Source organism: Sceloporus undulatus, chromosome 2, assembly GCF_019175285.1.
Source record: "Sceloporus undulatus isolate JIND9_A2432 ecotype Alabama chromosome 2, SceUnd_v1.1, whole genome shotgun sequence".
NCBI lineage: Eukaryota > Metazoa > Chordata > Lepidosauria > Squamata > Phrynosomatidae > Sceloporus > Sceloporus undulatus.
This window is the reverse complement of record NC_056523.1, coordinates 8,136,130-8,158,049: the sequence shown is the minus strand read 5'-3', so window position 1 is coordinate 8,158,049 and position 21,920 is coordinate 8,136,130. Positions and strand designations below refer to the sequence as shown.

At 41.6% G+C, this 21,920-nt stretch overlaps 1 protein-coding gene across 6 annotated transcripts; it reads right to left on the bottom strand.

The window, feature by feature from the left end:
- Nucleotides 1-2,844: 2,844 nt before the first annotated feature.
- LOC121921848 (zinc finger protein 25-like) lies at nt 2,845-21,920 on the bottom strand. Of its 6 annotated transcripts, none has more exons than XM_042450471.1 (12): nt 21,820-21,920; nt 20,937-20,999; nt 19,914-20,057; nt 18,025-18,221; nt 17,348-17,474; nt 15,258-15,365; nt 11,045-11,131; nt 8,886-8,987; nt 8,398-8,480; nt 7,105-7,231; nt 6,794-6,907; nt 2,845-5,305 (listed from the first exon to the last, which is right to left on the bottom strand). In XM_042450471.1, the coding sequence occupies exons 4-12, from the start codon at nt 18,094-18,096 to the stop codon at nt 3,762-3,764; spliced, it is 2,364 nt and encodes a 787-aa protein (XP_042306405.1). In that variant the 5' UTR covers nt 18,097-18,221; nt 19,914-20,057; nt 20,937-20,999; nt 21,820-21,920; the 3' UTR covers nt 2,845-3,761. The 6 variants fall into 6 exon arrangements, with proteins under 6 accessions (XP_042306405.1, XP_042306404.1, XP_042306403.1 ...); XM_042450470.1 differs by having other exon boundaries at nt 19,966-20,057; XM_042450469.1 differs by lacking the exon at nt 19,914-20,057.

Sequence of the window (21,920 nt, the reverse complement as noted above, 5' to 3'; positions counted from 1 at the left end):
CTGGAAAAATTATCATGCTTGACAAAAGGAAAGGCAGTAGGAAAAGAGGAAAATTGTGCTACAGGTGGATTGTTTCACCCACAGCCAAGAGTGTGCAAGACCTGAGCAGGGCAGGTGATGGCTGGGATCCTTGACGGTCCTCTCACAGGGTCACCATAAATCATAGCCGACTTGAAAGCAGTTAACCTCAATCAGGAAAATATCTTGAATAGTAGTGTTGAGGAATCTGTTAGTTTTTAGTTTTAGACGAGACATTGTATTCACTAGTGGAGCCTTTTTTGACGTGCCAGGTGCCATCTCTTTAATAACCCTAAAAATGGTGGCAATTCCCAGAACATCTTTAGACATTCTTCACAGAGTGCCTCTATTTACCTTTAAGGTACACCCAAGAAAGGAAAAATGATGGGCTAACAATCTTTGGCTCATCTATTTGCCTCAACTGGGCACTCGTTAGTCTTAAGGCATAATGCTGTGGCTAGAATCCTGTTGGTGTCATGTGCATACTTAACTCCCATTATGCCCGTGTCTGTTTTCTGGGCAATAGCCACAAAAACAGTCCCCATCCTCAATACAACCAACCTTTCCCATGCCAGAGTGCACCTTCATGGCTAAATAGTAGCTGAGGGAGACTGTGAGGAAGTGCCTAGGCAGCAGCTGGCTGCGGTCCTGCAGCGAGGAGAAAACATCATCCTCTCAGATCTCCACTACATATTGAGATATGCAAGTACTCTGAAAGCTGGGAAGGATAGCGTCTTCTCCCATATGTGGAGCAGAAGCTGGATGCTGCCTGAATCCTCCTCTACCCTCACACTAAATTACTATGGGGATGTACAACTCCAGCAGGAAAAAGATTGGATGCACTAAGACAGAGAGGAGGCAGGTGGATCTACTTCAATCAGACTTTTGTTTTGGTAAAATTTTGGGGTGGTTGGGCTTGGTGAAAGGGAAATATGATATTTTATAATCTGAAAGAACTCAATATTTGAAATATAATAAATACATAGGGAAGTCCTTCCATTCTGCCTATAATGACCAATATTTTAGTTTTAGCATGGAATCACAGAGCTGGAAGAGACAAGAAACCATCCAATCTAACCCTTGCCATGCAGAAGAAATACACAATCAAAGCAGTCCCAACAGACAGCCATCCAGCATCTGTTTAAAAACTGGCAAAGGAGGAGACTGCACTCCAAGGCAACATATTCCATTGTTGAACAGCTCTTACCATCAGAAAGTTCTTCCAAATGTTTAGGTGGAGTTTGAATCCATTGCTCCGTCCTTCTCAGAATCTCCCACAGCAGCTCCTGAGGGTCAAAATAACATCCTGGAGCAGAATGGGAGCTACCGTTTTATAAAGATAAGAATATTGCTGGGAACTTTAGTCAGTACTATGGTTGGCCTGTGGAGTCTCAGAACCACATGGCAACTGGATGGTCCTGTGATCTCTACCAACTCCATGATTCTATGATTATTTTGTCAAGGCAGTTCCAAAAGGAAGAACTGAAAGAAGACACTGGGAAGATGATAGATGAAGGAGTGGGGGGAAGCATCGATTAGGCAGCTACAGAGGAAAATGCTGTTCACTTCTTCCCCACAACTATGGTATGGTCTCAATCTATACTGTAATATAGTCTAATTTTGTGAAGTCACATTCCATTACTAAAGGAACAGGCATTGTCAACACAACTCACCAGAGTTCCTCTTCAAGAGAACACTTGCCATGAATACACCAAAGAGCTGATAACATTTCGGCTTTAGAACAAAGCTGAACATACAACGCATAACTTTTCCAGCAGTTGCTGAAATAGGCTGGATAGGTTGGAAAACTATCATAACATTTTAACTGCAATTCAGAATTGTTGTCTTCAACAAGCATAATTAAAGTATGTCAGTACAGTAATTTTCACCAAAATTTGACTGCAATATGTATGTCCTAATAATTGGAGAAAAAGAGACATCAATCAATTTTGGCATTATTTATGCTCTCTCTTTTTATCTTTCTCTCTCTCCAAGGTAGAAATACATTAAGTACTCAAATGGAGGTCTCAATCCTGCATGTCCCAGCATAGCACAGCAGTTCTCAGTGTAGAACTATATTACACCAAGACATTTACCATAGTCATAGAATCATAGAGTTGGAAAAGACCACAAGGGCCATCCGGTCCAACCCTCTGCCATGCAGGAAATCCAAATCAGAGCATCCCCAACAGATGGCCATCCAGCCTCCGTTTGAAGACCTCCAAGGAAGGAGACTCCACTACACTCCGAGGGAGTTTGTTCCACTGTCGAACAGCCCTTACTGTCAGGAAGTTTCTCTTAATGTTGAGGTGGAATCTCTTTTCCTGTAGTTTGCATCCATTGCTCCGGGTCCTAGTCTCTGGAGCAGCAGAAAACAAGCTTGCTCCCTCCTCAATATGACATCCCTTCAAATATTTAAACAGGGCTATCATATCACTTCTTAACCTTCTCTTCTCCAGGCTGAACATCCCCAGCTCCCTCAGTCGTTTCTCATAGGGCATGGTTTCCAGACCCTTCACCATTTTAGTCGCTCTCCTTTGGACATGCTCCAGTTTCTCAACATCCTTTTTAAATTGTGGTTCCCAGAACTGGACACAGTATTACAGGTGGGGCCTAACCAAAGCAGAATATAGTGGCACTATTACTTCTCTTGACCTAGACATTTTACTTTTATTGATGCAGACTAAAATTGCATTGGCCTTTTTAGCTGCCACGTCACACTGTTGACTCATGCTCAACTTGTGGTCTACTTGGACTCCTAGATCCCTTTCACACGTAGAAGTCTTGTTCAGCCAGGTGTCCTCCATTCTATACCCGTGCATTTCATTTTTCCACCCTAAGTGCAGTACCCTACATTTCTCCATGTTGAAATTCATTTTGTTAGCTTTGGCCCAGCTTTCTAATTTATTAAGGTCATTTTGAATTTTGATCCTGTCCTCTGGAGTATTACCTACTCCTCCTATCCCCAGCCTTAACACAGAGCTGCTAAAGCTATCCTCCAATGGCTATTCTTTGCCTGGTAGAGTGGGGTAAGGTATCTCAGCAGTATCTGGTTGTAGCCCTGTAGTCAGACACTGGAATCCTCCAGTCTTATCATTTTGTATGTGGTTATGGGAATGTTATCTGGATGGTTCTGCAATGGCCTCTGCTCTCCACTTGACATGGAAAAGCCATGGGGTTGGTGTTCGATAGCTCTATAGTAGGTTGGGTCACTTTGTTTGCTGCAGAGGGAGAGAATGCAAACTCCAGAATGAACACAAATACATATATGCAAGTGTAAGGTTAAGTCATGTCTGCATATGCCACTAACAAGATGCTAGCCAACGTGTTGCAGAAAAACATAACCCCACATTTCAATGCATGAACAATCTCTCCTCTGTGAATCTTCTGGTGGCATATGACCGCTGGATAGTTCAGCAAAATGTTTTCTGTAACCATGGCTTTGACGGAGTTTAGATCCTATGTGCACACTCAGAAGGATCACAAGTTTTGCTCTTCAAGCAAGACATTTCCCACACACCTGGAATTTTTATGGTTTGTTTCCTGTATAACTCTCTGCTGGCTAACTTGTCTGACTTGTGAGCACAACACCCCCCACACTCCTGGCATTTCAATGTTTCCTCTCCTATCTCAGTTCTTGGATGGCTCACGTTGTTTGGATGACTATTAAAATATTTTCAGTACTCCTATCTGGACTCCTGATGTTTTATAAGCTCTCAGTGGAAAGCAAAGCATTTTTGACACTACTGGCTTTTTAACATTTTTTTCCTTGTGTGGACTCTCTGATGAGTCACAAGATTTGAATTTTGAGCAAAACATTTCCCACACTCCCGACACTGAAATGGTTTCTCTCCTGTGTGCACTCTCTGGTGGCTCACAAGATATGAATTCTGAGAAAAACATTTTCCACACTCCTGGCATTTGAATGGTTTTTCTCCTGTATGTACTCTCTGATGTCTGGCCAGGTTTGAATTGCAAGTAAAATACTTCCCACACTCCTGACATTTGTAAGGGTTCTCTCTTGGGTTGACTCTTTCTTGACTAATAAGATTTAAATCGTGAGAAAAATATTTCTCACACTCTTGATATGTGTATGATTTCTCTCCTATGTGGATGCGCTGGTGGCCTACAAGATGTGACTTCTGTGCAAAACATCTCCCACAGTGCTGGCATCTGTATGGCTTCTCTCCTGTGTGGACTCTATGGTGAACAACAAGGTCTGACTTGTGAGCAAAACATTTGCCACACTCCTGGCATTTGTATGGTTTTTCTCCCGTGTGGACTTTTTGGTGCCCTAGAAGATGTGCATTCTGAGCAAAACATTTCCCACACTGCTGACATTTGTAGGGTTTCTCTCCTGTGTGAATTCTCTGATGAGGCATAATATCTGACTTGTTAGCAAAACATTTTCCACACTGCTGGCATTTGTATGGTTTCTCTCCTGTGTGGACTCTCAGGTGTGCTGTAAGTTCTGCCTTACGAACAAAACATTTCCCACACTCCTGGCATTTGAATGGTTTCTCGCCTGTGTGGACTTTCTGGTGCTTCATAAGGTGTGAATTGTGAGCAAAATATTTACCACATTGCTCACACTTATATGGTTTCTCCCCTCTGTGGATTCTTTGGTGGATCAAAAGAGTTGAATTCTGAGCAAAACCTTTTCCACATTCCTGACAAATATATGGTTTCTCTCCAGTATGGACTCTCTGGTGGATTGCAACTTGTGCACTCCGAGCAAAACATTTCCCACACTCCGGACAGCTGTATGGTTTATCTCCTTTGTGGAGTCTTTGATGAGTCACCAGGTTTGATTTCCGAGTAAAACATTTACCACAATCCACGCATTTGTATGCTTTGTCACTTGTGTGGATTCTCTGATGATTCACAAGGTCTAACTGGTGAGTAAAATATTTCCAGTGCTCCTGGCTTTTGTAAGATTTCCCTCCCCTTTGATTTATCTGGTGTCTCAAAAGGTTTGAAGTCTGAGCAAAACACTGTCTGTGCTCCAGTTTCTCTCCTGAGAGATGGCATGGAAGGGGCAACTCGCAATCAAAATTTTTCCCATGCACTTCACATCCAAAAATTTTCTTTCCAGGGTGGATCTTCTTGTGAAGTATAAGTGCTCTCTTTTGGGCAAAATGTCTTCCACACATGGTGCATATGTAGAGCTTCTTTCCGATTGAATTTTCATCTTCCATATGATTTCGCTGGTGTCTGGCAAGATCCAGTTTGTGTGCAAAACATCTCCAGCATTGTTTGCATACATTTGTCTTTCTCCAGTTATCTGCTGAGAAGAAAGACAGAGACAAGACTTAAGTCCGACAGAGAATGAACCTGAGGGATCTATTTGGCTTGGCTTGTAAATGGCCAGAATCCTGTATGGCATGAATATATAACCTAGAGTTACACACTTCTGACTGCTACATGTTCATGCTACAGGTCTATAAACCCACCCCCACCCACAATTACCACTTACTGGGAAGCAGCTACTGCAATCGATGGGGGTCACTTCACCTGTCACTCAGGAAGTGGATGGTTGATGATCCCACCCATGCCATCATGAGGGAGATTTGTGACAGGAGATCACTCACAGCGATGGGTGGGACTGTCAACCAGCTACTTCCTGAGTGACAGGGGAAAGGGCCTCATTGATCACGGAAGCTGCTTCCTGGTAAGTGGCAGTTGGGAGGTTCGGGGCAGGATTCACTATGTAGCACTGTAGTTACAATGTTACATAAGAGTCATATACAGGATTATGACCAATGTTTTTTAAAATCCAGGTGAGCGCCGTTTGGGAAGAAAAAATTCGAATGGCATTTCTAGAACTCTTTTTAATAATAATAATAATAATAATAATAATAATAATAATAATAATAAATTATTTATTTATAGCCCACCCAATCACAAAGAATCCAGGTGGGTTACAGGAATAAAAGTGTATACAGAATACAATTAAAAATTCAACATTAGCCCCTTTCCAATCCCGAATCCCCCTCTCTCCCTCCATGATGGGAGATGGCAGTTGTTGCCATGGAGGGAGGGCTCAGTCTCTTAAGGGCAGTCCTGATGTTGTTTTTTAGTGCTTTTTCATATCAGTACACTTTATATGAATTTATTTTCATTTCACGTACTGTATTGTTTTAATTCTTTGCTGCTGTTTTTCTTAAACCCTGGTTTTATTATGACCTGCCTTTAGTCACTGTTTTATCATTTGAATTTTTTTATTTCAAAATATTATACACACTGAGCACAAAGCCCTGGATACCAGGTTGCTTAAGAAGTGTATAAACAATTATCAGTCATGGACATCTGAATGGAATTACTTACTTTGTATGAATGTGAGAACCTGTCTGGACATCTTCCCAGAGACATACTCTACACTGGACTGGGCAGTTGCCAGGGCCCAGGTTGCCCCCCCTCAGACCTCCACACAATTCACACTCAGCACAGTCCAAATAATTCAGTTCTCCTCTCCAGTTCGTCTCAAAACTAAAGTTTATGGAGGTAGTACAGTATTCTTGAGTGTTTATTGGGTAAGATTGAGGTATTTTTGTGTGTTTTCACATTTTAGGGCTTTCTGTGTGATTGTGGACTAACAACTGCCCCACACATGCACCCAAACATTTAGAAAGAATTTGGGGGTTTGAAGACTGGTGGGGGGCTACAAGGGTCAGAAATAGGGTCTAGGGGCTGCACTAGGTCAATCATTCTTATTCATTACGTTATTTCTGAAACTGCACATGGTCTTTGGTTATGTTTTGTCAGACTGGCTTACCTGATGTGACACCCAATTTGATGTCAGAGGTTTCTGATTTTTCTAGGGCCTGTGCATCCAACACCCACAGCTCTTCTCCTTGTTCAACAGGAGAAATGAAATTAGGCTTTGGAACTGGAAGTGAAGTTGGGAGAAAGAAAAACAGCAGGAATCATAACATTAAAAGTTCTCAAAATGGGTAATATTAAGGAAAGCCTCCTCAATAGATTCATAAAATCTTAGAGCTGGAAGAGGCCACAAGGGCGATCTAGTGCAACCCCTACTGTGTAGGAATACAAAATCATGGATTCAAATTAAAACAAGTTCCTTACCAAGCGAGGACAGAGTCTCATAATTTTCCATCATGACTTCCCTGTACAAAGATCTGTGGTTCGGTTCCAGCAGATCCCATTCCTCCTCTGTAAAATACACAGCCACATCTTCAAAAGCTACTGGTATCTGCAACCATAAAGCAGCCCACAATCAGACAGATGAACCCAATCTGGAAGGAAAATAAAGGGCATAATCCCCCTCCCAAAACTCTTACTACAGTGAGCCCACGTCATATGTGGGAGCGATATACGCAGCTTTCAGCATATGCTGAAAGCAGCACCAGAAGAAATGGCACCGCCCACCAGAAATAGTAATGGTGCGTGTGCCCATGGCGTGCTGCCACGTGTGTGAACCCCATTGTCTTTAATGGGCTCAAGCATACGCAGAATTTCCCTTACGCGGGGGGTGGGGTGGGATACGAAAGGGATCCCCCATGTAAGGGAAGGGAGCACTGTACTTCAGAATACCTGTATTCTGAAAATATGAATGATTCCCTGTCACATGTCATTAATGCCTCACCTCTAGAAGAGGAAAACATGTGGGAGAGGAAAAGGTTACAACCCCGCCCTCTGTTTTAATTAGAGAGCCTGCATGGCATAGTGACTTGAGTGTTGGGCTATGATTCTGGAGACTTTGGAGTGCTGGACTACTTCCACAGGCAAATTAAAACACTTATGCTATAAGGCTTCACACAATTGACTGGGATGGACTTTTAATGGTATGTGGTTCTGTTTTTTATGGTTTGACTACAGTCTTCTAATGAATTTTAATGTTTTTAATTTTACAGTCGGCCTTTCTTATACATGGATTTTTTTATACACAGATTCAAGCATCCACGGTTTGAAAATGTTCAAAAAAAAGTATAAATATCAAATATCAACCTTGATTTTGCATTTTTTATAAGGGACACCATTTTGCTATGTCATTATATTTAATGGGACTTGAGCATACACAAATTTTGTTATACACTGAGGATCTTGGAACCAAACCCCAGCGTATAACAAGGGTCCACTGTATAAATCATTTTTAAATAACTTTTATAGTTATATTTTATTGAAGTTCTTAAAAATATAAAAATACTAAGAGGAAAAACTTAGAAAAATATTTAGGTTACAGCTACACAGAAGCAAGTCCCAAGTCCAAAGGAAAAGTAATTTGAGGGAGACTCTCTTTTCTCTCCAAATTCACTTCTCCTGAACTACACGAGATCCAGATGGAGAAGTTTTGCCTATTCGCACAAATGTTTTACAGACCTCTTTTGTGCCTTCTTTCCCCATTAGCAAATTTCCTACCTCTGCTGGTCTTCCAGCCGATCTTCCTTTCTCCTTTCTCCTCTTCCATCTGGATTGAAATGGAGAGGTCACACTATGCTCTGCTAAGAGAAGAGCAAGACAAAAAGGACAACATTTCAGAAAGACTCCTCTTCTTCATGACAATACTGTTGGGGGCTGGAATGAAACATTTGTATATTGCTCTGCCTGTGGTTTTGGACTTTACATTACCTCCTGTATCAAATGTATACTGCCTAAATACCCTAAAGGCACTAGATCCCATCCAATCTCAGAAGCTAAGCAGGGTCAGCCCAGATTAGTACTTGGATGGGAGACTACCAAGGAATCCCGGTGCTGTAGGCTATGTTTCAGAGGAAAGAACTGGCAAAATCCCTTAGATAACTCTATTAAATTAATGGGATCGCCATAAATCAACTTGAAGTCACACACACACACGCACACGCACACACACACACACACAAGGCCTCTATGAACCTCCAGACCCTCACCTGACTGTTGACCGACAATATTTGCATTTTCCTCAAATCCTTGGCGACTCATAACACACAAGTCCTCTTCCTTCTCTTGCTTTATTATAATGTCAGGAAATTCTGAAGTGAAAGAAAGAGGAAGTTCAGCAGAGCTGCAAGGTTTCACCAATCAATGGGCTGAGGCATCAAAATGTCCTTACTTTAAGTGTTCAATCAGGTATTTTTTTTTTAATGTTTTGAATTGTTTTAAATACAAGTACTTCTGAAAAGTGCAGATGATAAAGAACGACAAAGATGCTTTTGAGTCTCATTTTGGCAGAAAAATGGAACATCAATTAAATAAATCAATAAAATAAAGCACATGGACGGGACGAGGGTGGTGAAAATGTCCTTCCTAAGACGCTGCCTGAGAATCTTAAGAGCTGGAAAGGGCTGCAAAGGACCATGTATTCCAACTTTCTGCCCTGCAGGAATATATAACTAAAGCATTCCTGAAAGAAGTCCAGCCAACCTTTGCTTAAAGACTTTATAAGAAGGAGAGTCCACCACCCTCTACTCCATTGCCGAACTACTCTTAGACACATTCTTCCTAGTGTTTAGGTGGAATCTCTTTTCTTGTAATTTGAATCCAGTCTCTAGAGCAGAAGAAAACAAGATCACTGCATCGTTTGCATTTTTACAAAACGGTTTCCCCCTTAAAATCATAGAACTAAAATGGTGAAGGGTCTTGAAACCATGCCCTATAACGAACACCTTAGGGAGCTGGGGATGTTTAGTCTGGAGAAGAGAAGGTTAAGAGGTGATAGCCCTGTTTAAATACTTGAAGGGATGTCATATGAGTAGGGAGCAAGCTTTTTATTGCTGCTCTAGAGAACAGACACAGATCAATGGATGCAAACTGAAGGAAAAGAGACTCCACTCAACATTAGGAGTAACTTCCTAACAGTAAGGCTGTTCACAGTGGAACACACTTCCTCAGAAGTGGTGGGGTATCTTCCTTGGAGGTCTTTAAGCAGAGGCTGGATGGCCATCTGTCCGGGATGCTTTGGCTGAGAATTCCTGGCAGGGGATTGGACTGGATGCCCTTAGATTCTACAGAAAAGAAAAGTTACAGTGTTACAGTTACAGACCTCCGTTTTATATTAGATGTTGTTTCTGTTGTAGTTCAATTGAATTTAATCAGAAACAGTATATATACAGAGAGTCAACCTGGGACTTTTAAGGTCAGTTTTCTTCTCCTGTGTGATTTGTAGCTTTTTAAAAAAAATATACTTTTCGGTGCTGAATTGATTGATTGATTGAATTTTATTTAATATACCGCCGTTCCTTGATCACGGCGGTTACAAAACAAAATGTATTGGGAGGAGCCTCTGTCTACAGGCTAGCCCTGATGGTAACTGGACCAGCCTTCTCTCTCCCTCAGAGGCCGAACGATGACAGTTAGGGAGGGAGAGCCTCTTCTGAATTCAAAAAACACAATAAAAAATGTCACAACCAACACTGTTCTTCACAAATTCAATATTTTTATCAATTCAGTTGTTACTCGCTTTGATTAAATGTGGATGCTGTGGTTCCTGTGTAGTTTTCTGTTAATGCTTAGAACATATTTTGTGTCTCTTTTCAATGAATTAAAGTCTTTTGAAAGTCTATTAGAAGACTTTAACCCCTTCCTTACTCTTCACAGATTAATTATTTGCAGGACTGCTTAATTCAGTAACATATTACAACATAGAAACATCAAAGCTAGCTGTGGGGGGAAAACCTGTACATGGTGGAGCAAATGTGAGGTCATTTTTGGATTTAGAATGCCAAATTCTTATAAAAAGAGCATACATATTTTTCAAAAACAGTTCTTATGACGCTCAGTTTTGCAGGCCTGTATAATTACAATACAGCTTTTACATCTAGCAAAAATAATGAGAGTGATCATTTACAGAGCAGAGGTAAGGGTCCTGGCACAGGTAAGACATTGGTCATGTTGTTAATAATAGCAGGTTTGTCTCAGCGAAAAAAATATTGCAGGATGAGCAGTGATTGGGGTGGGGTGGGGTTTCACCACCTATGTGCTACTCTGGAGAGAAATATCTACATGCCATGAAACCAAGAATAGAAACAATGCTCATTGATGCTATAAAAATCAAGTTACAGGTAGAGTCCATTGATAGCCCATAGTTCACCTGAGCTGGTCTTTGGGGAGGCCTCAGATACCCACAGGTCGCAGGGTTCCTCTTCTTGTTTCACCTTGACCGTCACACTGGGAAACCCTAATCAGGAAAACAGGGGTTTAGAAGAGTATATTGACTTCTTAGCCCAGAGAAGAGGAGACGGGATCTTTGTGTACTTATTATTTTATTTCATTTTAATGGGAGCATTTATATAACCCTCTCCAGCCAAAAAGGCTTCCAGGAAGGCTTACAAATCATACATCTGACAGTTCCCTGCCCTCAGACTTGCAATCTAAAGAAGACATGATACATAAGGAAAACAGAATGGCAGTGAGAGAAGGGATTAAGTCTAGCAGATGCAGGCTGCTCTTCTCTCCCTCAGATCCCAGAGGAATAGCAGTTGGAATGGAGAGAGGAGATTTCATACACTGCTGGGCCAAGGCATACAGAAGCTGTGCGTGGCTGCTCTTCTTTTCTCTCAGAAGCCAAAGCAATGGCAATTGGAATATGGAGGGCAGGCAACTGTATGGGGACTAGTTTTGAACCCCAACCCCTCTGCAGGCCTCACCAACACACCAAAATAATTCCCCCCCCCCCGTGTGTGTGTGTGTGTGTGTGTGTGTGTATGTATTAACTGCTCCCAAGTTGACCCCAACTTATGGCAACCGTACGAATGGGGCATTGCCAGGACACCATCTCCTCAACCCTGGATGGTGTCCAGAATCAGGGCCATGGACAGAAGTGACACAATGTCACTTCCATTTGCCTTTCTGGCTAATGCTCTATCTGAATGCAACAAATAATAATAATAATAATAATAATAATAATAATAATAATAATAATAATAATAATTTATTCCTTTCCCATCTCTCCTCAAGGCTCCTGATGGGGCACACCATGTTTAAAATACAAACCACAATTAAAAAAGAAAACATAAAACCAGCAGTAAAAATACAATACTATATAACCATTAAAATACACTCATATACAGTGGGTCCTTTGTATCCACTGGGTTTGGTTCCAGGGCCCTCTGTGGATACCAAAATCTGTGGATGCTCATGTGTCATTAAATATAATGGCGTAGTAAAATAGTGTCCCTTATAGAAATGGGCATAATCAAATAAGAATTATTTTGGGGGACTGGAGAATTTCTGGGGGGCATGGGAGGGCATCTTCACCTGCTCTGGTCTGTTGTTTTGGACCAATATTTGCCCTTCAAAAAAAAAAAAAAAAAAAAAAAAAAAAGAGCCAAAAATTGCTCACCTTAGAAAATATTTTTTTTTAAAAAATAACAGCTTTGGGGGCCACTTGCAGCCTTCACTTTGGCCTGCCCTGCCCTGCCCTACAGCTTCTAGAATGTGCACTCAGATGGGCCATTTTTTGAATAACTGGGCTGGCTACCATGGGCAGGGAAAGTGGCCATTTGAGCCTGTGATGAATGGGGTCCCCCATTTATCTGAGGATTCTCCCAGACAACACAAGGTTAAATGGCGGTGGGGGGATGCATTCTAATGAGGGTTTACATCACAGCTAATGTGATGGCGACTGAAAAAGAGAGAAGAACTGGGGCAGAAGCGCAAACCTTTGAGATAATTCCAAAGGAAGGGTTTTTTGTTTTGTTTTTTAAAAGCCTCCTAGCAACAAGAGGCTTGAGTCTTACTTTTGTCTGCCTTGGGACCACCTGCCCAGAGGGAGACTTTAAGGAGCTGGTCGAGCTGGACAATGGAGTCCAGGCTCCCAGCATCCAGAAACATCAAGGACTACAAATCCCATTTCAGCTGTAAGTAAGATTAGGAACATGTACCTGCTCCACAGATAGATCTTTGGACAGACAGTCTACACGTTGACAAGCCAGACTCTCTGGCTCTTGCTGAGAACTAAGTTTTTTATTCTGCTGCAGAATAAATACTCATCAGATACATACTTTGGCCCTTGTAGTTACATACCTTGGCCCTTGTTGTTGTTGTTGTCATCACTGTTCTACAGACATTATGTGTTTTATTGTAAAAACTCAATAAAAATTTAATTAGAAAAAAAAGATTAGGAACATGTACTAGTTAGTGGCATTAGGATTTTTGGTTCTTTTATTGGCTTGGCTGAAATGACTGTGTTCTGTAACCTACATTTCTCTGTGCCTGTAAGACAAGAGGTCCTACATGAGATGGTATCCTTTGCTCTAAAGTTCCTTAGTTAGAATACAGCTTTTCTTAAAGTACCTTGTCTCTCTCATACTCCTTTTCACGTGCCTTTGGCTCGGCTAGTTTTTCTTAAGTTGGAAAGGGGAAGTGTCTGTGGAAATTACTTAGCAAAGTTCTGCGGTGTTGCAAAGGGAATTCCGTCTAATTCATCAGGTGGTGGCAGCTATTGAGAAAAGGGAGGTCTAGAGGGATCCCCTCCAGCTCAGCAGGAGTGGAAAGGGAATTCAAAGGACCTTCAGATCATTGTAGCATTCCCTGGCAAGCCCCGGGGATGCAACCCCTCCCAGGATAGCAATGTTTACCAAGATTGAGGTGTGATAATCCTGCTGGCAGACCACAGGATTATGACCCTCCTTCAGGGTGACAATGCTTTATCCATAATTAGATAAGCCCATGTTGATTCGGCTGAGCCAGTTTACATATCCTGCTCCCTTTGCTAATTGGAATTTTCCTAAATACACATTGGTCACTGATTTCGCAAATTGCCTTCTGATGTACAATGAGATAATGTAAACCTGATGTAACCCTGATGTGAATAAAAGGGCTGGCCAAAACCTGGCTGGACAAGCTTGTGCACCCCCATTCCTGTCTCTGCGTCTGTTTGCCGCGACAGATCATGACTTCTGTGAACAAAGGCTGTGAGACATTTAGCTTTCTCTATCAGAGATTTGGTGCTACAAAAAACTACAATTCCCAGGATTCCCTAGCACTGAGCCAGGGCCGTTAAAGTGGTCTTAAACTGGATTATTTCTGCAGTGTGTTTTGGATCATGGTCAGTGAAGAAAGAGAAAATCCCTCAGAAGAAAAAAATATATAAGAAAAAAACTCTGGAGGACAAGTACAGTTCAGGACCAGAAGAAGGGCCCTCAAACCTCCAGAGCTTCCTTGTGTTACCCCAGCAATTTGGATAACACTTGGGTTAAAGGCAGTACTTTTTGTGGCTCCAACATTGACTCAGCCTTGCATCTTTCTGTAGATTGCTAAAATGAGTACCCAGCTTGTCGGGGGCAATTAGCTTCCACATTGTAAACCTCTTTGAGACTAATGAGTTCTGTATTAAGTGGTATAGAAATGTAAATGCTATTGCTGTTGTGTGCCTTCAAATTGTTACCAACTTATAGTAACCCTAAGGTGACCTAATCATGGGATTTTCTTGGTAAGATCTATTCAATGGATATTTGCCACTGTCTTTCTCTGGGGTTGAGAAAGTTGACTTGTCTAAGTTCACTCAGTGGGTTTCATGGCCAAGTGTGGAATCAAACCCTGATCTCCAGAGTTGTAGTCCAACACTCAAACCACTATGCCACACTGGCTCTCATTTGTATGTACTGTATATATGTATAAGCCTAGAAATTTTAGTCAAAAAATTGACTCCAAAAACCTGAGCCGACTTATCCATGGGTCAATGTAAGTACTGTAATGTACTTTAATTGTTATATTAAAAATAAACTATCCCCTGGTGAAAGGCAAGAGTATCGTCTGTTCTGGAAGCACTCACGCCCCCTTTATATTCTCTCATCCATAAAGCTTTTAGTATGAACACAAACAGTTATGCCTGCTGGAATTTTGTAAGTTTTCTGGCACTGTTTTCCTTTGCTTTAACCTTTGCATCCTTTGTTACATACCCCTAAGTGTTACTCTGGGCTTATCCATGAGTCATATCTAAATCCATAATTTTGGCCCCCAAACCTGCCCTCAACTTATACATGAGGTCGACTTATAGTCGAGTATATATGGTATATGCAAATACAGGTATTCCAAATTTTAAAAAAAGTAAATCCAAAATCCAGAACACTTCTGGTCCCAAGCATTTTGGAAATGGGAGACTTAACACATACCAAAGTTAACATTAAAACAGAATTTAGCTAATTGCAATATGAAAACAATTTAAAACTATTTAAAACATACACCAAAAAAGAATAAACAGAAGTTAGAAACAATACTGAACCCCTTCAATATGTTTTTCTTCAAAAACCTCTAGAAATACAAATACGTAATTCCTGGAACTTAATTTTTTGTTCTCCCACCTGTGCTGTGATGTGATGTAACCTCCATTTTCTCTAAGACAAGGTGATCTAGAAACCAAGGGTCTTGTTCAATCCAGGAGATCAGATCAGGCTTGATGAGTGGAAATCCTGCTCAGGAATATAGAGAAAGAGACAAAATGTAGGATTTAGGATCCGAAGTATGGAAGTGCGTGTTAATCGGACTGAAGTGAAGCAATACAGATTTTCTGTCCTCACACAGAAAGATACAGAAAACCAGTGTGATGTAGTGGTTTGGGCATTGGACTACTTTCTCTCAGTTAATTTCAAAGGTGCTATGAGATCCCTTTGCATATTGGAAAATAATAGTGTTCAAGCCACACATGATTGTGAGCACACCACAGGCCAGCCCAACTTGTACAACTGAAGACCAGTTGCTGAGGGGAAAAAACTGGGGGATATACAACTCTGAAGACCAGGGTTCAATTCCCAGCTCAACCGTGAAACCCTCTGGGTGAGCTTGGGCAAGTCACATGCTCTCAGCCTCAGGGGAAGGCAATGGCACATTGTCTCCAAACAAATCTTGACAAAAAAATCCCATGATTGGGCACACAACAACAACAACAACAACAACAACAACAACAACATGCTGCAATTAAGCCAAGGACAAGGAAGCTCTGGCGGTTTCAGGGCCACTCTTCTAGTCCCGAACATTTGGGGGCTATACTTGCCCTTCCAGAGCCAGTGTGATGTAATGGTTTGAGCTTTGGACTATGACCCTGCAGAATAGGGTTTGAATCTGCTGGGTGACTTTTGGGAAGTCACACACTCTTAATCTCAGGGGAAAGCAAGGGCAAACCTTTTCTGAACTAATCTTGCTAAGAAAACCCAGTGACAGGTTTACCTTAGAGTTGATGTAAGTCAGAAACAACCTGAAGGCACACAATTACAACTTGCCCCTCCAAAGGAGCCACAGAGACCAGAAGATCCCTTCTAGTTTCTAAAAACCATTTCCTATTTTAAAATAATGAGCAGATTTTTATTTATGACATGCATGGGCCCATTTCTGGTAACACTCTTCAGGCTGTGTCAGCAAGCCCAAATATCTCCACTTTCATCTACAGTCCCTCTGCAGAGGAAAAAGGAGGTATTTAGGGATGTATGAGGTTCTGGGTTGCCTCTGAAGTGCAGAGAAATCTTTCTGCATGTTTTCACACATGGGGGTGGTTTCTGCATGGTTTGGGGACAAAAACGGTCACCCCAGAAGTTTCAAATATATATATATTTTCCAATGGTCAGGGGGGCTTTCGGGTCTGTATTCAGCCTTCAGGCCACACTATGGCCACTCCGGATTTGTATTTTTCCCTTGGGAGGCATGCTCTCTGGGGCTATCAAAATGGCCTTAGAGACAGTATATGACCACATAATCCCCACCTCTGTCTTATAGGTCCTGCTTCTGGGCTTTCTGGATACAGCTAGCTACTTGTTGTAGACCCTCTGTTGCTTTATGTGTACATCTCTCTTATCTTACATGGCCCTTATCAGGTTTTGAAACACTTCTTTAACTTCCAGAGAAACATCTGACATTAGAGAACCATTGGGGTCAGTCCTACAGAACAAGTTTCATGCCTTTTTAAAACTTCACAGAATCAGAAAGTTGGAAGAGATGCCAAAGGCCATCCAGTCCAACCTCCTGTCATGCAGGAACATAGTATGAAAACACCCCCGAGAGATGACCGTCCAGCCTCTGTTTAAAGACCTCCAAAGAAAGAGAAGGAGTGTGCTCCACTGCCGAACAGCTCTCACTGTCAGAAAGTTCTTCCTAATGTTGAGCTAGAATCTCTTCCCGTAGCATGCATCCATTGCTCTATGTCCTAGTCTCTGAGGCAACATAAAACCAACTTGCTCCATCCTCAATATGACATCCTTTCAAATATCTGAACAGGGCTCTCATATCACCTCTTAACAGTTTTTTCTCCAGGCTAAACATTCCCAGCTCCCTAAATTGCTCCTCATAGGGCATAGTTTCTAGACCTTTCGGCATTCTGGTTGCCCTCCTCTGGACATGGCTGCATAATAAATGTAACCTAAAGGAAGTCAGGGCAAATTAAAGATAGAAAAGGGATAGTTACCCAAGGAGGTCACGTTGTCATAATTCTCTTGCATGACTTCCTTGTATAAAGCTCTCTGATTCAGATCCAGTAGAGCCCATTGTCCTTTTGTGAAATACATGGCCACTTCCTGAAAAGTCACAGCAACCTGGGGAAAAAAATACAATGGAAGTTGTTCAAAGCTCCCAAGGTGGTTCACATTTTGTTACCAGTTCCTAAGGGATGACCCAGCACAGTTATGGATGACAGACTAGTTGCCTGACTCTGTGTCTCAATACTTAAGATTGGCTGAAAGACAGTAGTCTAAGGGTGCATCTGCACTGTAAAATAATGCAGTTTGACATCACTTTAACTGCCAGGGCTCAATGCTATGGGAATCTGGGAACTGTAGTTTTGTGAGACATTTAGCCTTCTCTGTCAGAGAGCTCTGGTGGCACAGCAAACTATAATTCTCAAAATTCCATAGCTTTGAGCCATGGTAGTTAAAGTAGTGTCAAACCAGATTATTTCTGCAGCGTGGAGGCAGCCTTTATTTTACACTACTGCAATCTGCAAAAGCAAACAGCAGCCTCCTCAGCTGCAATGCCAGCATTTCAGCCCTAGAAAACTGGACAATGCCTCAAACTTTGACTTAAAAATAATCTGAGATTCCTCAGACGGCAAATGCTTTGGGGTCAACCCTGTCTCCATCCCTGTACCTGAGGCAATCCTGTTTCAGCCATTTCCGATTTCCAAGGAAGGAACTGACTACCCAATGGCAATCGTATCATGGTATTGTAGTTGACTGGATGTGACACGAAGCCTCAGACAATGCTGGAAGACAGAGACTTTGCAATCCGAAATTTGCAATCAGTAAAACAGGAGGATTGTGGCAAACGTGATGCAGCTTGTCCTCCTATGAGACAAGAAAATCATACAGGACAATGAGATACTCCATAAAGTCATTTACAAAGCTTCAACTGTATCAGTAATCCCATTTCAAACTAGATGACATTTTGCAACATCCCAATAGCTGAAAGTGAGCAGATCAAATAATCTTCTGGTATGTGGGGGTATACACAGAAATGAGACTCTTTATTTCCTCCCGTTTAAAAATCCAGATCTCAAGCTTAGGAAATAAAGATTGAGTCTCCCTTATGCAAAATGCTTGGGACCAGAAGTGTTTGGGATTTTGGATTTGGATTTTTTAATTTTTTTGGATTTGGCAATATCTCCATATACATAATGAGTTATCTTGGAGATGGGACCCAAATCTAAACATAAAATTCATGTTTGTTTTCTATACATCTTATACACATAGTCTGAATGTAATTTTATATACAAAACAGCTTCATTTATATACCGCTTCATACCAAACCATCAGTGTCTAAGCGGTTTACAACTGTAAGCTAATTGCCCCCAACAATCTGGGTACTCAATACAGTGGGCCCTTGGTATCCACTGGGGTTTGGTTCCAGGGCCCCCCATGGATAGCAAAATCCATGGATGCTCAAGTCCCATTAAATACAATAGCATAGTATCTGTTATATAAAATGACAAAACCAAGATTTGCTATTTATAATTTATACTTTTTTGGAATATTTTCAAGCCATGGATGCTTGAATCCGTGGATAAAAAATCCATGGATAAGGAGGGCTGGTTGTATTTTTAATAATTTTGTGCATGGAACAAAGATTTGGTGAAAGACTAAACCATTAGAAAGCAAAGGTGTCAGTATCTCAGCCAGCCATGTGGACAATTTTGGATTTTGGAATATTTCAGATTCTGAAATTCCAGATAAGGGAAACTAAGGTCTAATCTGCACTGCAGAAATAATGCAGTCTGACACTGTTGTAACTCGTATGGCTCAATGCTATGGGATTCTGGGTTTTGTAGTTTCTTGTGGCACCAGAACTCTCCGACAGAGAAGGCTAAATATCTTACAAAAACTACAAAGCGCAGAAGTCCATAGCATGAAGCTGTGGCAGTTAAAGTGGTGTCAAACTGCACTATTTTTGCCATGCAAATTAGACCTCCACACAGTGGCTCCTCCACGTTTGCTCGGGTTAGAGGCACAGTTACCCCGTGAATATGGAAAAACTATAAATAAAAAATCCACTTTTTTTTAAACCTGAGAGAATAATAAAAACCTCTCTGGGGATTTCCAGGTCCTCCAGTGCAACTCTATGATCAATATCTGCCAGAAGTTGACCACAGATTCATGCTGGAGCACCTACAAATGGCTAGAGAAGTGTTTTCTCTTGGAGCTCTTAGATCCTCTATGAAAACACTGTAGTCAGTTTCCAGCAGAGTTGCACCGGAGGACCTAAAGATTCCTAGACAGAACATATTAATCAAATCCGCAAAAGTCAAAGCTGTAAATGTGGGGGGCTGACTGTACTAGGTATCTCAACTATAGACGTTCCCATGCTGTATGTATTTGAATTATAACACACCCGCATCAGGCTTCAGTTATTAAGCAAGGTCATGTAGAAACTGTAAAAATCTTTTCCACAGCCTTTCTGGCCCTTTATGGTACAGAAAGAAGAAGCAGACCAATTAAAGGTAGCTTGAAAGATGAGAATTTATAGTATATCAATACACTCACCCCAAGCTTTCATCTTTGCTAAACCTGTCTTGCAAACTTTAGTATTAAGTACCTGCAGAACCTGTGTAGCCAGAGCCAACATTACAAGGGTGGACCCACCATTTTAGTCCACTGCAGCAAAAACAATGAAGCGTCTTTCGGCAGCTGAAGGGCAAACAAGTTTTATTTAGTATACGCTTCTGTAGACTGCAGCACACTTCCTCCATTTGGTTAAATGAGCTGCTGCTCTATGCTAAAATTATTAAATATAAACAGTAAATAACAAAAAATACTATGTTTTTACCTGAGAGAACACCTCTCTAGGAATCTCTAGGTCCTCCAGGGGAACTCAGTGGCCAACATCTGCCAGACATTGACCATAGAATTGCGCTGGAGGAGCTACAAATGCCTAGTGGAGTGTTCTCTCTAGGAATCTCTAGGTCCTTCAGTGAGACATTTGGTTAACAATGACCATAGAGTTGCAATGGGGAACCTAGAGATTCCTAGAGAGAACATATTAATAAAATCCGTGAATAATCAAATCTGCAAAAGTCAAAGCCACAAATATAGAGGAATGAGTGTACACACACACACACACACACAGTGCACCCGTGCCATATGCACAGTTTCCAGCTTATGCAGAAGCCGTTTCCCAATTAAAGCAATAGCTTTAATTTGTTTTTAATGGAGCGTGAACATACACAGATTTCCCCTTATGTGTGTGTGTGGGGGGGATCCGGAACGGCCCGTTGTATATTATGAGTTTCCCCCTTTTATTTCGGAATGTCCTAAATTTTGTGATTCCTTGTCCTCCTTTGCAGTCGTGACACCTGGTCACCCTGCTTTTAATTTGTAATATAATATAATTGTAATTAAACCATATGCAATGAATATCTATCTATGAGTGTGTGTGTGCATGTATGTGCATGTGTGTGTGTATATACATATGTTTGTGTCACTGTCACTCTCTCCCTCTCTCTCTCTCTCTCTCTCTACACACACACACACACCAGTGTTTTTTGCTTTTATTTGGGAATGTCCTACCTTTTGCGGTTTTGTGTCCTCCTTTGCAGTCATTACACCTAGTCACCCTGCCTTTAATTTGGTCTGGAGAACAAAAGAGAAAGAACAAATGAAGGGGGGAAATAAAATGAAAACTGAACCAGTGTAGCCTTTAGTGGTTTGAGAGTTGGGACTATGACTCTGGGGTCCAGGGTTCAAATCCCTGCTTGGCCATGGAAACCCACTGGGTGACTTTGGACAAGTCACTCTCTCTCAACCACAGAGAACGGCCATGGCAAAAACAAATCTTGCCAGGAAACCCTTTGATAGGGTTTCCGTATGTCAAAAATGATTTGGAGTCACACAACAACAACAACGGATATAGTACCATTTTAAGTGTTTTAACATTTTATCTTTTCAGCTGCATTTTTATCCTTTTAATAAGTAATCTGTTTTAATATTGTAATAATTTAGGTATGATTTAACGTATCACTTTTCTATGTTTTTAAAATACATTGCTCTTAATGTTGTGAGCTGCTCTAGCCCCCAGTTCTGTGAAAAGAGAGGAATATAAATAATAATATTTGATTTCCCACTGGGCTGACCTTGGGCAAAGTCACACTCTCTCAGCCTCAGAGGAGGGCAATGGCAAACCTCTTCTGAAGAAACCTGCTAAGAAAACCCTATGATAGGTTCACAGATTGGAAGATTATGTCTCTGGGGACCAGAGTTCAAATCCTTGCCTGGCCATGGAAACCCAATGAGTGACTTAAGTCAAGTCACACTCTCTCAGCCTCAGAGGAAGACAATGGCAACAAGCTTGCCAAGAAAACCCCATAAAGACTTGAAGGCACCCAACAACAGCAACAACAGACCCAACCCACCCTCCACCCTCCTCTCCCTTTCCTTCCCCAGCAATCCTCACCTTCCTTGGAAAGGAAGAAAATAACCCCCCCCCCCAAGCCCCTTGTCTTCCTTCCTGGAGAGCAGAGGCCTCCCTCTTTATGGCCTGGACCTCCTTCTTTT

Coding starts and splice junctions, on each gene's coding strand:
- LOC121921848 (XM_042450471.1), bottom strand. CDS start 18,096: ATGATACGATTGCCATTGGGTAGTCAGTTCCTTCCTTGGAAATCGGAA. Junction 17,475..18,024: donor CTGAAACAGGATTGCCTCAG/GTACAGGGATGG, acceptor TTTTTTCCCCAG/GTTGCTGTGACTTTTCAGGA. Junction 8,481..8,885: donor TATTGTCGGTCAACAGTCAG/GTGAGGGTCTGG, acceptor CTCTTCTCTTAG/CAGAGCATAGTGTGACCTCT.